General features: G+C 47.4%; 1 protein-coding gene and 1 pseudogene across 1 annotated transcript; both read left to right on the top strand.

The window, feature by feature from the left end:
- Positions 1-13,127: 13,127 nt before the first annotated feature.
- Positions 13,128-14,063, top strand: LOC107117604 (putative protein FAM10A4). The gene has a single exon (XM_015419750.1). It carries the CDS (start codon positions 13,128-13,130, stop codon positions 14,061-14,063), a length of 936 nt encoding a protein of 311 aa, XP_015275236.1.
- Positions 14,064-17,518: 3,455 nt separating this feature from the next.
- LOC107117603 lies at positions 17,519-18,109 on the top strand (annotated as a pseudogene).
- The last annotated feature ends 2,884 nt before the right edge of the window (positions 18,110-20,993 follow it).

Below are 20,993 nucleotides of genomic sequence, written 5' to 3'. Positions count from 1 at the left end.
TCCTCTCGCTTTAGGAGCAATCTGTATTAGGGGTGAGGCCTAAAATTGCCACTTTTGCTCTATTTCTGATGTTTGTTTATTTATTTATTTACATTCGATTTATATACTGCTCCTAACCCCGAAGGGTCTCTGAGCGGTTTACATAGGAGTTATGTTGACATTTTCTTTGTTTTATCTAATAGTCTTGCTGATATTGAAACTTTTCTTCATTTTATATTATGTAATGCCATTATTATGCCACCTTTTGAATGCTATTTTAGGCCTCTGATATGCAACTGATGCAAAAGTAACATTAAAAAATTAATACTTTTTAGTGAGAAAAACTGGGGGGGGGGAGTAAAATGGGTAGGGATGGCACGAACTGGCCCACATAATAAAGTTCATCAGAAATTTTGGCCAGTTCATGGTTCATGAAGCAATGTTTGTGAACTGAAGAGCCGTCACAAACTTCCACAAATTTTGATGCAGTTTGTGATGTTTCATAAAGAACCCCCGCTTTCTGCTCTTCAGGAAAAACAGGTGAGTGGGAGGGAGCAGAAAGCAGGGGTTTAAATGTCTCTTCAGCCACGAACCGAACCAAAAAAAAAAAATGCAGTTCATGCCCCATCCATAAGAATTAGATGAAAACATCAAAATAAAGACTACAATCCACCCAACTTCCCTGGGCAGATGCCTGCTTGGAAGGCCTTCGTCTCCTTTTCTGGCAACTGCACATAGCACTAGCAGCACTGCAGGACATCATACTATTATGTGCTCTCAATTAGCACCATGTTGGAAAACCCCTGAAGATCTGGGGGTGGAGCCTGGGGAGGGCAATATTTGGGGAGGGGAGGGACCTCAGTGGGGCACAATGCCATAAAGTCCACCTTCCAGAGCAGTCATGTTCTGCAGAGGAACTGAACTCGGTGGTCTGGAGATCAGTTGTAACTCCAGGAGATCTCCAGTCACTACCTGGAGGTTGGCAGCACTACATCCTGTGTGCATCCTGAATCTCCGCCCCCCCCCCCATGGCCTGCCTCCTTCTCAGAGCTATGGGCATAGGTTACTTGTGGCCAAGCACCAATGGAAGGCTATAGGAGCATTTTCAAGACAAACAAACTCAAGTGCCAGATTGAGTGCCATCACATTAGCCTATTGATGTCTGGCAGAGGGTTTTTTAAAATTATTTTTAAATGAAGAAAGCCTTCCCCTTGGATTTCCATTTGTAAATGCTCCATTGCCTAAATGACACCATTATAATTGTTCCTTTGACAACACAGTGTTTTTGCTTCAGTAGGTTTGCTGTGTGAACTGTTAGATAACAATTCTTCACAGGGGAACATGCGCAACCCTACCCTTATCAAAGGGTCTGTTAATGCTCCCCCCAAATTGCAAGACTGATTTGAAGTTCCTGAAATAATCAGTCACACATTCTTCAATAGTTTCACGTTCTTTTTTGAACTCCTTGACTGAAAATACACCTTGCAAATATCTCATTTTTAACGAAAGCTACATTACACTTCAAACTTTTGCAGTATGTAATTAGCTCACTCCTCCTCTCTTAATTGGAGGCTGTTGAACACATCAAGAACTTCAAGGCCAGCAACTGTAGGAACTAAAGCTATCTTTATCTTGAGCACTTTCCCAATTTTCTTCCAGATTTCCAGAGAGGCTCAGTTTGGGTGGTGACTTTACTTCGGTGATGTTCCCCTCTTTTCCTGATATCAGTATAACGTAGAATATTCAGTGAGTGTGAACTTTCAGTGCAACTGTGGTTGCCAGCCTCCCTGTGTGGCCTGGAGATCTCCCAGAATTACAACTTATCTCCAGTCTACAGAGACGTTCACCTGAAGAAAATGGCAGTCTTGGTGGGCAGCCTTATACTTCACTGCCTCCCCTACGCAAACTCCACCTTCCCCTGGCTCCACCCTCAAAATCTCTTGACATTTCCCAAGCCAAAATTGGCAGCTCTTTTGCAAGCAGCTCTTCTTGTTGGCATAGACGCAGCAATCCATAGAAACACTTTCTCCCACACTAGAATAGATTATCTTTCATTCTTCTTTGGGTGGTGGGAAGCTATTTCTAAACTTACCAGTAAAAACTGCCTACAGGAAAATTAGAAGCAAATCTAGGGCCTTCTCAGAAAGATAAATATCTGAGAAGGGAAGGCAGACAAATTCAGTAAGGGTAGCCATTAATCTCAGAGGTGTTTGTATAGCTGGGGGTGGTGGTCAACGAATTCCTTATCAAATGAAAGTTCAAGCAACTTTATTGGTTCCTCCTCAGACAAAACATCTGAGGAAATTCAAAGGAAATTCATTCATGACCCAGCTGTAGAGCTGCCAATTCCTGTGTGTGGAAAACTCCTAGAGGTTTGGAGGCAATGCCTGTGAAAGGGGGGATTTGGGGAGGGATTGCCCCTGGAATCTGTGGCAGAGGTACCCAGCATGACGCCCGTTGGTGCCGTGGTGCCCAGTGGCGCCTTACCTGACGCCTGCCACGTTTTCTTCCCCAGAAAGTGGGTGGGGCCAGTTGGGGCTCCTGCCTGGCATGATTGGCCACTGGAGATCTGATTGGCCTTGCAGATTAAAAGGACATGGCTTCAGCCACAGGAGCCACCACCGTGCTGGTTTTATTTTCTCTCTCACTCCCCTTTCCCGCTGCAGTCTTAAAAACATCCCTCTTCCCCCCTGCTCTTGGCCTTCCTATGGGCATTTGTGTGTGTGACTCCACCTCCTGTGGCACTCCATGGGGATGCCAGCCTCCAGGCACGACCTGGGGATCCCCTGGAATTACAGCTTACCTCCAGACAAAAGAGATCAGTTCCCTTTGAGAAAATGGCCTCTTTGGAGGGTGGTCTGTAGGGCATTGTGCCCCACTGAGGTCCCTGTCCTCCCCCAGGCTCCAGCCCCAAATCTCCAGGAATTTCCAAAACTGGATCTGGCAACCCTAGCCCCCCACCCCCTTCCACTGATGGGCAGGAGCGACCTGTTCCCTCTAAGCTGAGTGAGTGTGAGCCAGCTCACAGTTTTTCAGCCTCCAGCTCACCCATTTTCATCTTAACTCAGGAAGGACGGCTCCAGAGCAAAGTAATTTATGCAGTAGCCAAATCACTCACTCACGACTTTAATGGCAGTAGCTCACACAGTAGAGTTTTTGCTCACAAGACCGCACAGCTTAGAAGGAGCGTTGGCAACCCCATGTGGCAGCCGTTTTCTTGTTGGCTCCACCTCCTGTGGCAGATTTTGGGGGTGGAGCCTGATGAGGGAGGGGTTTGGGGAGGGGAGGGGCCTCAGTGGAGTATGATGCCACAGATGACACCTTCCAAAGCAGCCATTTTCTCCAGGGGAACTGATCTGTATTGCCTGGAGACCAGTTGTAACCCCGGGAGATCTCCAGCCACCACTTGGAAGCTTGCAACACCACACAGCAGCCATTTGGGGGCTGCACCCACCACCTTCCAAAAGCGCTCGCAGGCTCACAACGGCTGGGTCTCATGGTGTCTCGTGGATTCTTCCCTCTGAGGCTGCTGTTCCCCCCCGGAACTTGGAGGTCAGTGGTAATCCTGAGAGAACCCCAGGTCCCAACTGGTGGCTGCCGATCCTACCCAGCTGAGCCCGGAATGCCCTTGTGCCAGCCCATTTAATTCAAATGTCGCACTCAACATTATTGGGAGAGGTGACAGGATTGAGTCTCCCAGCCGACAAGGGGCATTAGGGAGATGCTTACAAGTGCTGTAACGCCCTAAGTTAGCATTTGACAGATCCTGCTGACCGACCTTCCTGTTACGGATAGGGCCACCAACCTCCAGGCAGGGCCTGACGTTTCCCAGGAACTGCAGCTGGAGCCATGACGGCAGAGATCTGCTTCTCCGGGGGAAGTGGCAGCTTCAGAGGGTGAGCTCTGTGGCCCCACATCCCTGCTGACCTCCCTCCTCCCCCCAGACTCTGCCCTCTCCAGGCATTGCCCACAAATCTCCAGGAATTCCCAAGCTGGAGTTAACTTCCCTCGGGATCCACATGGAATTAGCTGGTCACTGTTTGGGGCCGTGTGAGAAACTTTCTGAATTATTCCCATCCGCTGCTAGAGGGCATCTTTTCTCACCTGCTTCAGCTGCTCTCTGGGTGCAGCAGGAATAGTGTGGGTTGCTATAGTATAGCCAGCTCTAATTGGTGAGCCCACAGAGGCATCTAAGGGTGAAAGGTCGCTCCTGAAATAGCCCACCATTCCCTGGATCAGCAAGGTGGGTTGTGGTGGGAACATCCAGGATGCTGATAAGCATGACATAACCCCCTTCGCTATTTGTGCAGCATAGGTGAGGAGGGGGGATGAGTCTTGGCAGCTCTCCGCAGAGTTCATTTGCAGGTGAGGATAAACAGAGCTGCCAGTAGCTCTGCCCAAATTTGGAGCCAGGGTGTAGTTGCCCAAATCGGTAGGGTTACCAAGCCTTCTGCTATAGTGGTGGTGGTGGGGTTTCTGCTGACTGCTGCTGTTGCCTGCTGCCTCTCCAAGCAGCAGTGTGTGTGCATATATGCACATGTGGTTGTTTATGTGTCTCTAGTTATCACAGTGATATTCATTTCCTCATTCACCTTCTGCCAATATTCCACGAAAAATGCATTTAGCTGTAAATTACACACATTTTAGATCAGGGGTCCCCATCCTTTTCAAGCTTGTGAAGAACCTTTGGAATTATGACACAGTGTGGTGGGCACAACTGCAAAATGACTGCTTCAGGAGATGGGGCAGACCACATAAGGTCAGGGAGTGAGGTTATGCTTAATTCTGATAGATGCTCTTCAACATTTCAGGAAGCAACACTGTTTAACAGGACAATGTTTAAAATGAACATACTGCTGAAAAATATTTTCATGCATACATGCAGCTACTGCCAAAGCAACATTTTTAAAAAGCTGCACAGCCAATCAAATCTACAATGGCCAATCAGAAGTCTTGGCTGACAAATGCCCCACCCACTTTCTAAAAAGAGTCAGGAACAAGGTATCAGAATCCTGGTTAAATCAGTTCCCAACACCATTCACTTCAAAGAAAGTTAAGTTTATTGAGACATTGATAAATATCATACTGGACACTAGCTTTGTTAGAACTGAAGGTGAAAGCGCGAAGATTGCAGATATATTGTGTTTAAGCAAAGGCACTAAAGATCAGGACCCAATCACCCCACGGCATTTGCCCACCAGAAATAACAGTCAAGTACCCCCACACACACACTAAGCACATACCCCTCTACAGAAATGAAGCAGAACAACACGTCTCTACGACACAGTGTCTGACACATCAAAGCAGTTAGGAAAGTGAAAGCATTTCGGTTTTCACACTCTCTTCCCCTCCCCCTTCCTCTATGGCAGGAAAACCATAAAATCCATAGTGAGCCTGACACCAGGAAAGGTTTTGGCTGGTGCCACAGTGCCAGAAAAACATCTACTTCTGCTTCATTGACTATGCTAAAGCCTTTGACTGTGTGGATCACAACAAACTATGGCAGGTCCTTAAAGTGATGGGAGTACCAGACCACCTCACATGTCTCTTGAGAAACCTGTATAAGGGCCAAGAAGCAACAGTTAAAACAGATATGGAACAACTGATTGGTTTAGCATAGGAAAAGGAGTACGACAAGGATGTATATTGTCACCTTGCTTATTTAATATATATGCAGAGTACATCATGCGAAATGCTGGCCTGGATGAATCACAAGCGGGAATTAAGATTGCTGGGGAAAAGATCAACACTCTAATACCACTCTAATGGCAGAAAGTGAAGAGGACCTCAAGAGCCTCTTGCTCAGGGTAAAAGAGGAGAGCGCAAAAGTGGGCTTGAAGCTCAACATCAAGAAAACTAAGATCATGGCATCCGGCCCCATCACTCCTTGGCAAATAGAAGGGGAAGTCGTGGAAGTAGTGACAGACTTCACGTTCCTGGGATCCCAGATCACCGCAGACTGTGACAGCAGCCATGAAATTAAAAGACGCCTACTCCTTGGGAGGAAAGTGATGGCGAATCTCAACAGCATGATAAAAAGTAGAGACATCACCCTGCCAACAAAAGTCTGCATGGTCAAAGCAACGGTATTCCCAGTAGTCATGTATGGCTGCGAGAGTTGGATTATAAGGAAGGCCGAGCGCCGAAGAATAGATTCTTTTGAACTATGGTGCTGGAGAAGACTCTTGAGAGTCCCCCTGGACTGCAAGAAGATCAAATCAGTCAATCCTAAAAGTAATCAACCCTGACTGTTCCCTGGAAGGCCAGATAATGAAACTGAAGCTCAAATACTTTGGCCACCCAATGAGAAGGGAGCACTCCCTGGAGAAGAAGACCCTGATGCTGGGAAAGACTGAAGGTCAAAGAAGACGGGGACGGCAAAGGAACTTGAAAATGAGCCAACTTCAGAGGACGGCGGAAGACAGGAAGGCCTAGCGTGATCTGGTCCATGGGGTCGCGAAGAGTTGAACTCGACTGTGCGACTGAACAACAAACATTGCCTACAGGAGCCATGCTGGAGACCCCTGTCTAGTGCCCCTGTGGCATTTACTCTCCTAAAGTATTTATATTGCACTTTTTTCCTAATCAACAAGACTTAAAGCAGCTTACACTTAAAAAAAATCAACCTCCCATCAACAGAAATACAAATTAAAGGGAAAAGACCACAACCTCCACCCATGGACCACAAGAATCATTTATGCTCTGCCAGGGCTTTCATTGCATTCCTGGGAAGCCCATTCCACAGCACAGGGGCAGCCAATGAGAAAACTCGAGCCTGAGAAACAGCAGCTGTTGCTGACCAGAGTGGAGGAAATGCTAATATCATCCCTGCTCTGATGACTGGAACTGCCTTATGGACACATTGGGGGGGGGGGATATGAGGGTATTGACTTGAAAGGGGGATTGGAGAGGAGGCAAATGACAGTGTCCCCAGGGCAAAAAAAAAAAGGATTTCAGTGCTGCATGCAAATGGGGGGGGGGTTGTCATCACGGAATGAAATTGACATGAGATGTAAAGAGAGAGAGAGAGAGAGACTGGGATAAAGCTTTGAAAACATTTTTCCTTTAATGCTTAAATGAAGTTTGAGTGGGGACCATTTTGGCAGTCTCTGGAAGCTGAAGGAGGAGGAGGAGGAGGAGATTGGATTTATACCCCGCCCTTCACTACCCAAGGGAGTCTCAGAGCGGTTGACAATCTCCTTTCCCTTCCCCTCCCCACAACAGACACCCAGTGAGGTAGGCAGGGCTGAGAGAGCTCTTGACAGAACTGTCCTTGAGAGAACAGCTCTGAGAGAACTTATGACTGATGTGGTGAAACGGGGACCCACCCTCAGCCCTGGGAGATTGAGGTGCCGTCTTGTGGCTTGCAAGCCCATGTTTTGGCCTTCCCACCCTGCCTGGTGGGGCTGTTTCTCTCCGTTAAATGCTGCCACCACTCACTGAATGGACACCGCCTTCCTAGAGGGACAGTGAGACCCTCTGGCAGATTTCCCCACTTTTGGAAGCGAGTACCATCTTTGGACACCCTCTGGAGAGTTGGCAACCACTCACATTTGGGCCCCTGTTGTGTTCCCTGGCCTCCCTTTGCCCCTGGTAACGTGCAGAGCAGGGAGGACGATGTGGTTAAGCGCTACCAGGCTTTTTAAAATCAAAAAGGAAGATTTATTTAACTATATACAGGTTAGGCATGAAAATAAACACAAGCACTTCAACATAACCTGGGCCCAGAAATTAAACAAGGTCAAAACGCAAGTCCTCTGCCCCTACACACTCACCCCGTCTCTACCTCTGTCGTGGGTGGTAGCCTCAGGCCAGGATTCACTTTCCCCCTCCTCGTGGTTGGAGGGCAACCGCAGCCCTTCCCTGGACTGGTCACCAGGACTGCCACCCTCCTGAGCTCCCCACCAGGATTTACAGTGGCCTGAATCGTCCACGGAGTCTGAGGAGACAGGAGCCCCCACCTGTCCCCTCCCTGGAATCTCTTGTCCACCCCAAGCCAAAGGCTGAAGATCAGGCTGAAGACCAGGTGGAGACTAAAGACTCTCCTCAAGGGCCAAAGCCTTTATCTCCCTGGCTCCGCCCCTGGGGTGTGTCCCTCGTTTCCCGCTCTTTCCCCTCAAGGCTGCTGGGAAGTGTAGGCAGGGAGGTATGGCAGCTCCATTGTTCCCTATGGAGTACCCCCCCACACACACACACACGTAAGGAACTACCAGGCTGGCATCCATTTCAAGGCCTGGCAGCCATTTCGTCACAACTGAGAAAGGCCATACCAGTATGTGGAGGAGGGGGGGGAATCAAACCCAGTTCTCCCAGATTGGAGTCCACACTCCTAACCACGACACCAAGCTGGCTCTCAATGGTGGCTGAGCCACATAGACCTTCTGCAAATCGCCAAACTTAAGAATCCCTTGGGATCGATCCATTTGGAGGACAGTGATGCAATCAGCACCAGACAGGCTTTTAAAAACTGCCAAGATCACGACCAGTGTGCAGGATCAAATTAGAGAATCACAAAGAGAAAACCACATTTGCTAGGAAGGGCAGGAAATCAGCATTCCTCTTCAGCTGCACTAGGATATTGGTGAAAATACCCCTCCCCCATGTGTTTCCCATTTGGTGGCACAAGACTAAAGAAGCTCTCCAGAGCTTCTGCCAGGGGACTCCTCCCCCTTACAACTTGCAGCCCTGTGCAAAGCACGGTGGAGTTGCAGCCGACTTTGCACAGGGGCACGTGTGCGCACACGCACACACATTGCCAACCACCACAGCTTGCAATGCCAGTTTCAGTGGGTTCTACCGTGCATTTCTGTACACTCAACATGCATTTTGCACCAGCTGGAGTTCCCAGATCAGCTTCAAGGGTAAGCCTGCATAAAGTGAGCCAAGTCCTGGTGGGAGAAATAGTAGGGTTGCCAGGTCCCCGGGGGGGGGCAGGGGTCTGCCCACTTGATGGGCCCCTTACCTGACAGCCTAGATCCAGCCACTGAGGGGAGCCCCATCCCCAAAGTGCCGGGATCTTGGCAACCTGCCTGGCATGGTGACATCACCCAGAGGTGACATCATCATGCCAGGCACGTTGCTGGGGGGGGGTGCTCTATCATTTGAGGGAAAACTCTATGGTTTTCCCTCGAATGATAGTGGTCCCACCCCCCAAACATGCCTGACACAATGATGTCACTTCCGGGTGACGTCATCACACGCGCGCACCGAAGAAGTCCCGGGGAGGGGCTGGGACTTCCCCACTGCAGCTGAAGGTAGGACCTGGAAACCTTGAGAGATAGGGAACCAGTTAACTGATCTGCTGGAGATGTTAAAAGGCAGACCTGGTAACTGTGGTGACCTGGGCCTCCATAGAAAGTGAGGCCTCCAGAATCACCCCAAGGCTCCTCACCTTCTGGGCCGGCACCAACGGTGCCCCTTCTAAGGCAGGGAGTCTGATTCCTGAATGTTTCTTTAATTCTCTCTCCACTTTCCAAGTGCATTTTTTTTAAATCACTCCTCTTTTTCCCTGCAATTTGGGCTTCCAGGCCAGCATACCCAGTAGAAATCAGGTACACTCAAAGGACAACTTTATCATCAGTAATTGAACCTCTGTTTGGGACTTGTACAAAAAGAAATTGGTTCCCAATGGTGAGGGAATTAGATAAAATCCAGAATTTCCAGCTTTAGTCATTAAAAACATGGGAATGTTGTAATCTTGATACTTACGCAGACTTATGCAATATTCAACACTGAGACAGCTGCTTATCAAAGTAACTGAAATAGTAACCTATTTGAATACCTTCCAGTAAAAAAATTCTTAAAAAGAAAACTTTATGAGGATTTAAATTTAAGACAAGGTTTGACACTAGACAAAATCATCATGGGAGACCATTGCCATTTATCGGCAAAAATAGTTATTGCCCTTCACGATATGGAACTGGCGAGCAAAAAACCCCCTTTCAAATGAATTGGGAAAAGGATTTGGATTGGACCATCTCTAGTGAAATTTGGAGGTCCACATTGACATCAGGCGTTAAATTAGGAATGTCTTTTTGGGTTAAGGAGAATTTCTTGAAAATGTTACATCAGTGGTACCTTGTGCCATATAAACTAGATAAAATGTGTGTTGATTTCCTGGATAAAGGCTGGTACTATAAATCACTGATAGCAGACTTTCCCCATATGTGGTGGACTCGTTTGTGAGCAAAAAACTTTGGCACACTATGACCCATGGACACACATGAAGCTGCCTTCTACCAAAAAGGACCCTTGGTCCACCAAGGTCAGCATTGGCCCAATCTGCATTTGCTATGTAAAGCTGCTTCGTGCTGCTGTGGCCCCGGCTTCCCATTTGGCTCAGTATAAAGCTCTCCTCTGTCTGCATCGGGATGCAAGCCGTTTAGGGAGAGCACGAGGGGGGGGGAGCAATCTCCCAGGGGCACTGGCAGGGCGCTGCACTGTGCTGCATTGCGGGGAGGAAATGGCACCTGCGACCCCCCCCCATTTGACTCAGTATAAAGCTCTCCTCTGTCTGCATCGGGACGCAAGCCATTTAGGGAGAGCGCGAGGGGGCGAGCCTCCCTGGGGCACCAGCAGGGCACTGCGCTGTGCTGCATTGTGGGGAGGAAATGGCACCTGCGACCCCCCCCCGAAAGTAAAAGGAGGTGACCTGGCCGACGGGGAAGCAGAGGGGGGGGCAGGAAAGACAGAACGAGCTGGGTAAAAAACACAAAACACCCAGCAGTTGCCAGGAGACTGCCCCAGGAAATAACAAATGGTTCAGGAGTGGACATTCTGGGTGGCCGTTCTTCCACCCCCCCCCCCCCACAATATGATCGCAGAAGAATGTTCCCTGGCTGCTTTTAATGCAGATGACTGGATTTTCAGCTAACTTGTTTCCTTTTTTGACAATTTGCGTATCTCCTTAGAAAAGATGGGGGGGGAGAATTCAGCTCCAGTTGTCTGCTTTTTGCTCACAGCGGCTCGACGGTGGGGAGGAGCAGTTGTTCCACCTTAAAACCACATTCAGATAAGGCAGTGAGACGCCATAGTGACCTCGAAGTCACTGCTAAACGGCAATGAAATGATGCAGACAGCCGATGCTGAGATGAAACAATAGGAGAGTGGGTGCGGCATGAAATGTAGACAGAAATTTGCAAGATGATGTGAGATCCTTGGCACAATGGTGGGAAATACCAATGCAGATTGGACCATTGTCTACTCTGACTGACAGTGGTTCTACAGAGTCTCAGCAGAGGTCTTTCGCATTACCTTCTACCTGGTCCTTTCAACTGGAGATACTGGGGATTGAATCCAGAACCTTCTGCACGCAAAGCAGAGGCTCTTTCACTGAGCATTAACCTTTTTTAAAAAAATGATAGATATTTTTTAGTATTTTCACACAAAAAAGGTAGGATACGGAAGTGAAGAAGAGGGAGGGGGGAAGATAGATTCATCAGGTTTGTCAGGTATTATGAGCTGTTACTTACAAGAAGTAAAATCAGATGTAGTACCAAATGTATTACATATTTCAAATACAGAAGCAGACAATAAAACATCAATATTACAGAATTTTGGGATAGATTCTCTCTTTAAAGAGTAAACAAGAACTTTCCTAAAGTTAGCAATAATCTATTAACAATAAAAGAGATTATATCTTTAACAGTTGAATGAACTTCTATGCTAAAATTAAATTGTAAAAAAAAAAACCTTAATATTATCTTAAATGTTTATCTAAATCTAACTTTTATTCTTACTAATTATTTAAATACTAGTGGAATACAGATTAAAATATTGAAACTATAATCAATAGCTTCATCACCTTTAAGATGATATTCAGACATTCGAAAACTAAAAAAAGTTAATTATTCCCAAAGTATGAATAATACGCCTGCCACTTCTGCTGAAATTCTTGCAATTGACTTCTGTTTATACAATTGGTTAATTTTGCCAATATTGCATACTCAGCTAGTTTTTCTTTCCAGATCTCTATTGTAGGACAGTCTTCTGTCTTCCGTTTCATTGCAAAGAGTACTCTGGCAGCTGAGCATTAAGCTTGTTCAGATGCAATGAAAGCCACTTTGGGATTAACCCTTGTTGCTCAATTATGTACCAAACGTTCCTCAGCCCCTGTGCTGTATGATGCTGTATCTCACCAGGACAGCTAGAATTGTGTTTGCAAGACTTTGCAAAGTGAGAAACAGCCCTGTCAATTGAAGAACAGGCACAAAAACATCTGGAGATTTATCAACTGATAAAACTGACTGATTTAAGGAATGGGAAGGATCCATAGCAAACAGAGTTGATTTGGAAACCTGTAATGCAAAAGGGATGCCATTTTGTTACGTAAGGTCCCCTTTTGTTGCTGCTGTTCTTGTAGCATTTTTTTCTTTGTAATAAGGTTTTTTAAAGAAAAAATAATTGTTTCAGCATGCGCTCCCACCACAGTGTTTCTTTTCATCTCTTTTTCCTCTTTCCCAGTGTATTATTTAAAAAAATGATTTCTCTTATCCCCTGCAGTTGGGCTTGCTGCGTGGTTTTGTGTGTGTGCATGTGACTCCACCTCCCACCAATGTTCCCTCTAACCTGTGGAGTCTTTTCTCCTTGGTGAGCTACTGCCATTAACGTTGTGAACAAGTGATTTGGCTGCTGCATAAATTAGTTTGCTCTGGAGCCCTCCTTCCTGAGCTAAGACAAAAATGTGTGAGCTAGAGATTAAAAAACAGTGAGCTAGCTCACACTAACTCAGCTTAGAGAGAACACTGCCTCCCACAGTGGTTATTTTGTGGTTGTGCCCTCTCCCCGTGTCAGAATTTCCGAGGTGCCCACAGTCTTCAGAAGGTTGGGGACCCCTGTTCTATACCTTACCCCACACTAGCATTCTAGATGTGGACCAAGTTGATCAAAATATGCAGTAGATCACTGTGGCATGGTCCATGGTGTAAAGATTTTTAATGCTGCCTTAAGTTTTGCTATGCCAGTCCTGATGACATCATCAGAATGCACATGGATTGTGACAGCAAAATGCAGGGAGGATCGATCTTCAGCCTGCTGGTGTGAGTTATAGAAACCAGATCAGATGACTGGCCTAAATTACACCTCCACAATGTGTTAATAGTTTTAGCTTTCAGAAGAGCTTGCTCTTGACTCTAGTCTGGTTGCTCTCCATGGATCTCAGGAGGAGAGTGAAACATCTCCAGACACTGGCCCATGAATATCAACAAGATCCGGGCCTCATGGGAACCAAGCAGCTCACCATACTGCAGGCCCATGTGGAGAATATATGGAACGCTTACACAGATGCCTTTGGCAGAAAAGCAGACAAGGAGGAAAACAAGTCGGAGGTCACCACCAGCGATGAAAGTGATTCTGACATTGATGAAGATGGTGAGATCCTTGAACCAGGCCATGATGTCCTCCAAGAGATGGGTGATGAAAACGTGAGGCTCACCAGCGAGATGATGGATCAGGCAGATGAGAAGAGAGAAGAGGCTTTCGATGCCCTTGAGGAAGGTGATCTCCAAAGAGCCCTTGAGTTGTTCACGGAGGCCATCAAGCTGAACCCCCAGTCCAGTGTGATGTACATCAACAGAGCAAGTGTCTTCGTGAAACTGAAGAAACCAACCGCTGCCATCAGAGACTGTAACAAGGCCTCTGAGATCAACTCCAAATCTGCACTGCCATATAAATGGCGGGGGAAGGCCTACATCCTCCTGGGGCAGTGGAAGAAAGCTGCCGAGGACTTCACCAGGGCTTGCCAGTGGGATTGTGATGAAGAAACAAATGCTTTGCTTCAAATGGTGCGGCTCAGACTGCAGAAAATTGCAGAATATAATCAAAAATATGAGCAAAAGCAAAAGCTAAAGGCCATTCAGGAGCGGCTAGAGAAAGTGAGACTGGCTCTGGAGGAGCAAGAGTCCATCCAGCGAGAGAAGAATTCCTGGGACGAAATGGCGAGAGCAGGTCGGAAGCATCTCAAATTCCTCTTCATGCTCTTGGATCCCAGGATGCTGATGTCTTTCCTGGATGTAGTTTGGAATCCAGAAAACATCTACAAATACCGAAAGAAAAACTTCCTCATCAAGCTCACTCGCAAACCTTGATGGGAAGGTTACTTATGAGTGGCTTCTCAACTAAATAAACATACCATTTGGTGGGAAGGAGAAACATCTTGACTTCTTCCCCCCCCCCCATCTTTCTTTTTCAGTCCAAAGTAATAATTAATGATTAAGAATGACACACCCAGGGAAATGCTGATCACCACTTTGGGGTCAGGCAGCATTTTTTCTCCAGGCCAGTTTGGTCCAGGGATCCTGGAGGTTTTTTGCCATCTTCTGGGCATGGAGCAGGGGTCACTGTGTGTGTGTGTGAATTTCCTGCATTGTACAGAGGGTTGGACTAGATGACCCTGGAGATCCCTTCCAACTCGATGATTCTATGATTCTAATGAGCTGGCTCTCCTCTCCAAAAACATGCAGTACAAATAAAATAAGGATTTAAGGGGGGAAAACGTGACATTTGTGGGTAATTGCTAAATATAAACCATAAATGCTTACTAATGAGGCCAGTTACTCAAATTAAAATACCTATATTCAAAGAAATTGAGGAGCACGGCATGTCAGCTGTGAATGGACACAGAAGCCAAGTGCGTATCTGAAGGTATCCATGCCTGTGGTTTTATCAGTGACACGTTTTCATGATTAGATTTAAGTCAACAATCCAGAAAGGCCTTGGCTGGAATCTTGTGTCCTCTTCCATTCAGGCTATAAATTCTACCAAGACTAACAGTCTCCTACTCCTGCTTACTTGTACTGCAATGAGAAAACTAAACCTACGCTCTCATGAGCATTATTTTTTGGGCCTAAGCGGTCATGAAAAGCACTGTCAAGTCATAGCCAACCCCTCATGGGGCTTTCAAGGCAAGAGAGGTTCAGAGGTGGTTTGCCATTACCTGTGTCTCCATAGCAACCCAGGACAACTTTGGTGGTCTCCCGTCCAAGTACTAACCAGGGCCAACCCTGCTTAGCTTCTGAGATCTGATGAGTTCAGGCTAGCCTGGGCCATCCATACTACATTGGAAACACAGGGATTATTAAAAGCCCAGAAAAACCACCCTTTCCACCATCAAATAAGGAAGGAGTTCCATCGATAAGACCCCGATGGCAAGGGTAGCATCCCTGACAGCTGGAGTTGGGGGGCTTAAGGGTTGGGATTTCCAAGAAGATGTTAACAGTGGGGTAGCTGCAGAGAGGAGCAACTGGTACTTTGTATACTGCAGTCTTAGATTCCTTATGAGGTTCAGGGTCAAAACCAGCCTTTGAATTGTGCGGCATAAGAAACAGGTAGCCATGGCAGTCTTTGAAGTGCTGGTTCCAGCCTCCTAGCTGGATCCCAACTGGCTAAAGTTTCTGAATATTTTTCCAATTGCAGAGTGGCACTACTTTAATCTAACCTGGCTGCTATTGGACCATTAACTGTTGAGAGATCATTGCCTCTCCAGGAAGGACTGCAGTTGATGGATGCTTCATGTCACTGATGACCCTTCGGAATTCACTTTATATGCTGCCCTATGAACTCCTGAGATGATCACACGGCAGCATCTCGGAAAGTGGAACTGGCACTCTGCCAAAGCATTTTTCAGATCCTTTTTGGGGATTGTCTGGCTTGGTCTGGAAGGCTGGAGGCTAAAGTAGCCTCTCTGGGTTTGGAAATGCCTGGAAATTGGGGAAGGGGGGGTGGAACCTGAAGAGGGCGGGGTTTGGAGAGGGGAGGGACTTCAATGGAGTATAATGGCATAGAGCCCACCTTCCAAAGTGGCCGTATTCTCCAGGTGAACTGATCTCTGTCACCTGGAAGATCAGTTTTAGTCCCGGGAGATCTCCAGCCACTACCTAGATGTTGGCAAACCTACCGGAGGCCCATGACCCAGCATCCTTGCCAAGCTCCAGAAGTCTCGTTCTTCTCCTAGAAACCTTGCCTCGAGTCCTGTGGAGAAAGAAAGGTGGGAGGCAAAAGTAGGAAATACATTTTAGCTTGATCTGATATTCTATATCCATGCCAAACAACTCAGACTGGTCTTCGAGGTCCATTGCAGTCCTGGACATATCTTTCAGAGGAAGGGATCCATGGGCCATATTGAGCACTGCACGGCTCCATGACAAGGGGTTCTGTAAAACAAAGTTCTAGTCCAGTGGCACCTTTAAGACCAATAAAGTGGATTTTTTTTGGTGTGTGTACAATGCACATGTTTTCAAACCAGTACTTGCAACATTTGCACTCAGTAGTGTATTCTTCAAGCACCTTATGGGCATCTTGTACCATCAGTTCTGGGAATTCAAGGTCCAGTAAAAGTCCTCTAGCAGCTCACAGCAACAGGTACCAGCAGTGGTGGGCCAGCCCTCTTGCAGGGGGATTTGGGAGCTCCTGTGAATCTGCTGGGGAACTGCTCATAAGCTTCTGAGGGAAACGAGAGTTCCCTGGAAGGCAGCTGGAAAACATATGGAAGAACAATTTCAGTTGAACTTGTATTTGTTAAATCAATTCAATTTTCCTGCCCTTAGTATAAATACGTGCCTGACCTGGATGGCCCCTGGCTAGCTCGACCTCATCAGATCTCAGCTGCCAAGCAGGGTCAGCCCTGGTTAGTCCCTGGATGGGAGGCTACCCGGGAAGTCCAGGAGGTATGCAATGGCAAGCCACCGCTGAATGTCTCTTCTTGCCTCGAAGACCCTACGGGGTTGCCATAAGTCGCCTCTGACTTGGCAGCATTTTCCACCACCAAATGCAAATCTGATTTCTCCTGTTACAATCACTTCTAGTCAATGAGGTGCACAGATATACATTCTAAAGCAGCATTTACTAATAGTCATAAAGTTGTCACTAGCATGGGGCCAGTGTACACTGAATGACACCAGCCGCCGAATTGTCGGCTTGGAAACTTAGATTAGTGATTTAAATCTTAATGTTATTTGTCCTGTGTTGATTATTTAATATTTTTTAGAATTGTTCATTGTTTTTTAATATGAACCTGCTTGCCAAGTAGGCCAGGATACAAACTGCAATAAATAAATAAATAAATAACTGGAAATTCAGCTCAATAGGATTGCCAAGCTGCAGGTGGTGGCTGGATACCTCTTGGAATGAAAACAGATCTCTAGACTGAAGAGATAACATTCCCCTGGTGAAAATGGTCTGTTTGGAAGGTGAGCTCAGTGGCATTAGACCCTGCTGAAGTCCCTCCATAGGCTCCACCCCCAGATCTCCAGGAATTCCCCAACCCAGACCTGGCAACTCTGCACAGAAGCGATGTCATAATGTATGACATCAGCAGAACTCTCAACTTGAAAGGAACAGTCGTAATTTGTGACGCCTTCAAAGGTTTGCAGCTTTGGCTAAGTACAACAGCACGAGCAGATGGAGGGACACATGGGAGACACAAACGTCCCCCTTCCCCACAGTAGAGCTCCCTGTCTGATCATTCCAAGTCTGTATAGGAGCCTTCCCTCTTGCAGTTAGTAGGCGCAGCAGAAGCATTTCGCTCTATCTTGATCACTCCAGCATGGAGCTTGGGCAGAACACAACGGATACTGAGAGTGCTGACAATCTTTGGGCCTTGGTCAACCTGTACAAACAGGACCCAACACTTCTGGGAGCCAGACAATTGCATTTCTTGTGAGATTCCCTGGAGAGCTTTGGAGACTCCATCTCAGGTTTCCAGAGGAACAGATTCCCTTTCTTCTGAAACTTGGCAAAGAGGAAGGGAAGGTGCCAGCTCAACCACGAAGTGAAGAGAGTGGTTTCCCCCAGAAAACGGGAGATGAAAATATTGAGGTGAAAAAGCAAGGTTTATGGGGGTGGGGGAGAGGAAGAGGCCTAACAACTCAAGGGAATGTAGAGTTGCAGAAGGCTATCAACTTGAATCCACAGTCCTCATTCTTATACACCACCCAAGCTCACATCTTTGTCAAAATGCAGAAGTGCAGTGCTACCATTTGTGATAGCAGTTAAGGCTCAGAGCTCAGCCCCAATGGTGAACAGGCCTACAAATGGAGAGGGACACTGGGAGGAGGCTGCTGAGGACCTTGCACTGGCCTGTCTATGGGACTGTGATGAAGACACCAAGGGAAGGAAATGCATCTCTGAGCTCTGAAGGTGGCTGAAGAGTTGCAGTTCAGTCTGCAGATTAGGGTACTCTGGCTTAAGCTGATTTACTTCTATTGAAATCAGTTGGATTAATGGTCAGATCCAAACCTAGTACAGAAAAGTTTTTGGAACTTAAGTCAATTTAATTTTTACTCCTTTTAATAAAGAACAGTAAACTTTTAGTAGGACAAGGACAAAGTTCACACAAAAGATCAAGAAGAGTTGAACTAGTGTCAGCCAGTGTCTAGAATTCCCTGACCTGGATGGCCCAGTACAGCCTGATCTCATCAGGTCATGGAAGCTAAGCAGGGTTGGCCCTGGTCAGTACTTGGATGGGAGATCACCAAGAAAGTCCAGGGTTGCTATGCAGAGGCAGGCAATGGGAAATCTCTGTATGTCTTTCCCCCCTGACCTGGATGGCCCAGGATAGCCTGATCTCATCACATCTTGGAAGCTAATCAGGGCTGGCCCTGGTTAATACTTGGATGGAAGATGACCAAAGAAGTCCTGGTTGCTATGCAGAGGTAGGCAATGACAAATCTCCTCTGTATGTCAGGCAGTGGCAAACCATATCTGAATGTCTCGTGCCTTGAAAACCCTACGGGGTCACCATAAATCGGCTGCAACTTGATGACACTTTCCAACACCACCACCAATGTCTAGAATAGCAAGGTGTTAGGTAACTGGTTTGGTCCACTTTGATGTCCTCAAGGACTGCTCTCTCTTTGCTGGGGCTCAGGGCCCTCAAGAAACTTGATCAGCTGAAGATTCAGGATGGACAAAAAAAGAAGTACTTCTTCACACAGTGCCCAATGAACATACAGTGTTCCCTGCCGCAAGATGTACCGATGGCATGTGCAACCTTCAGGGGCCTGAGAAGGAGTGGGTTGCTAAATGCTCTTGACCACAGAGTTGCAACACCTTTTGCCACAGTTGGGAGAGCACATGGAGGCCAGCAGTGGTCAGTTGACCTCCTGGGAGAGGGGAGGGTGACAGGTATCCAGTGCAGCCACTGAACTGCACTGCAGTGGTAGGAAGTGCCATCAAGCCACAGCCAACTCATGGCGAACCCCATAAGGTCTTCAAGGCAAGAGACAGTCAGAGGTGGTTTTCCATGGGCATTCAGAGGTGGTTTGCCAGAGTGACCCTGGGCTTCCTTAGTGGTCTCCCATCCAAATGCTGACCACAGCCAACCATGGTTAGCTTTATAAGATCTGACAAGATTGGGTAAGCCTGGGCCCTCCCAGGTCAGGGTTGCACCACTGATGGCCAGTAGGCCAGGCTTGTATCCCGTCTCCATCAGGGATATCCTGTCTAGCAGCCGCCAGAAGAAAGTGGGGGGGGGATGGGGGCAGGGGAAACTTGGTGCCGGATGGCCTAACAGCCTCTGACCCCACCAGCAACCAGGCAGCTCCAGAGTACTGATTGAACCTCTTCCTACCTCTACCAGAGATGTCGTCCAAGTATGTGACTACTCTGTTTCCATTTGAAAGCTGAAACTTTTTCTATGCTTGGGATGGAACAGTGGTCCCCTTTCCCCTGTCCAAAATTCAGTGGTCAGAGCAATGACTGTCCATGTGTATAGATGGCTTTAAAATGGTGCATAACATGAATGGCATAACATGACATAAGAATGTCATAAAAGAACTGAATGAAGTGGGAAGCTTTGGCATCTCTTTTCAGGCATTTGCTCCACTTAAATTGCTGGGACAACATGTTGAAGATAAGAGTGTGTGATTTAGAGCCCAGCTTCCAGTGGGCACTTATTTCCACTTTGGAAGTGCAATACCTTTAAAAATATACGATCTGTGCATCCCGGCTCCTGCTTTGCGCCTTGACCTGATGGTCCCATCGGGCCAGTTTGGTGTAGTGGTTAAGTGCGCAGACTCTAATCTGGGAGAACCGGGTTTGATTCCCCACTCCTCCACTTGCACCTGCTGATGTGACCTTGGGTCAGTCACAAGCTCTGGCACAGCTGTCCTTGAAAAAGAGCAGTTTGTGTCAGAGTTCTCTCAGCCCCACCCACCTCACAGGGTGTCTGTTGTGGGGAGGGGATGGGAAAGGAGTTTGTCAGCCGCTCTGAGACACCTTTGGGTAGTGAAGGGCGGGGTATAAATCCAATCTCTTCTTCTTCTTCTTCTTCTTCTTCTTCCAAATGTTACAGCAGGAACCCGCAACATGGTGCCCTTTCTTGGTGCCCACCAAATGTTTTTAGATGGGGATTTTGTTGAGCTGGGTTGCTGGCTGACTGTACAGATCTGTAAAAATGTTTCTTTGGCAGCAGCTGCCATCACACCACAATGAACTTCATTGTCTGACTGAAGGTAGGCTGTGTGTAGGGTTGCCAGTTGTACTTACCCTTGCCGGCGGGGGAGCCTTGGCGGGCTCCGGGAGCTTTCCCGGGACGTGCGCACGAAGCACGCACACACCATCAGCACGTCACAAGAAGTGACGTGCTACGTCGCTCACGTTGGGGGCATGGCCCAGATTGTTGGGGGGAAACGGAAATTGGGCCTCCAAAGCGGGGGTTTCCCCACCCCACTTGGCAGCCGTAGCTGTGTGCATTGAAGAACATACCATGTGTTCATTTAAAAAGCCATCCTGTTAAACAGATCTTCTACTTGGAATGCTGCAGAGTTACGATTAGAGTTACGCCTAGCCTAACTCCCCGACATTTTGTTGCTAGCTCCACCTACTGTGGCAGCCATTTTGTGGCAGCCTTGCATCTGAATGGCAGAGGTGCGTGCAGGCACAGAAAGAATAGGAGCCTTGGCTTAGAGGTTAACAGTGGTTGGCTCCCAGCTGGTCCCATCCCATCGCATCAGCTACTCTCGAGATGGCCCTGTCTGTTCTGGTAATGAAATTCCAAGGAACTGCACTTGGGCCCTCTG

The sequence above is a fragment of the Gekko japonicus genome, unplaced genomic scaffold (assembly GCF_001447785.1).
Source record: "Gekko japonicus isolate JY-2015 unplaced genomic scaffold, Gekko_japonicus_V1.1 scaffold1977, whole genome shotgun sequence".
Classification (NCBI taxonomy): domain Eukaryota; kingdom Metazoa; phylum Chordata; class Lepidosauria; order Squamata; family Gekkonidae; genus Gekko; species Gekko japonicus.
Note: the sequence above shows the minus strand (reverse complement) of the source record. Positions and strands in the feature narration are given on the sequence as shown.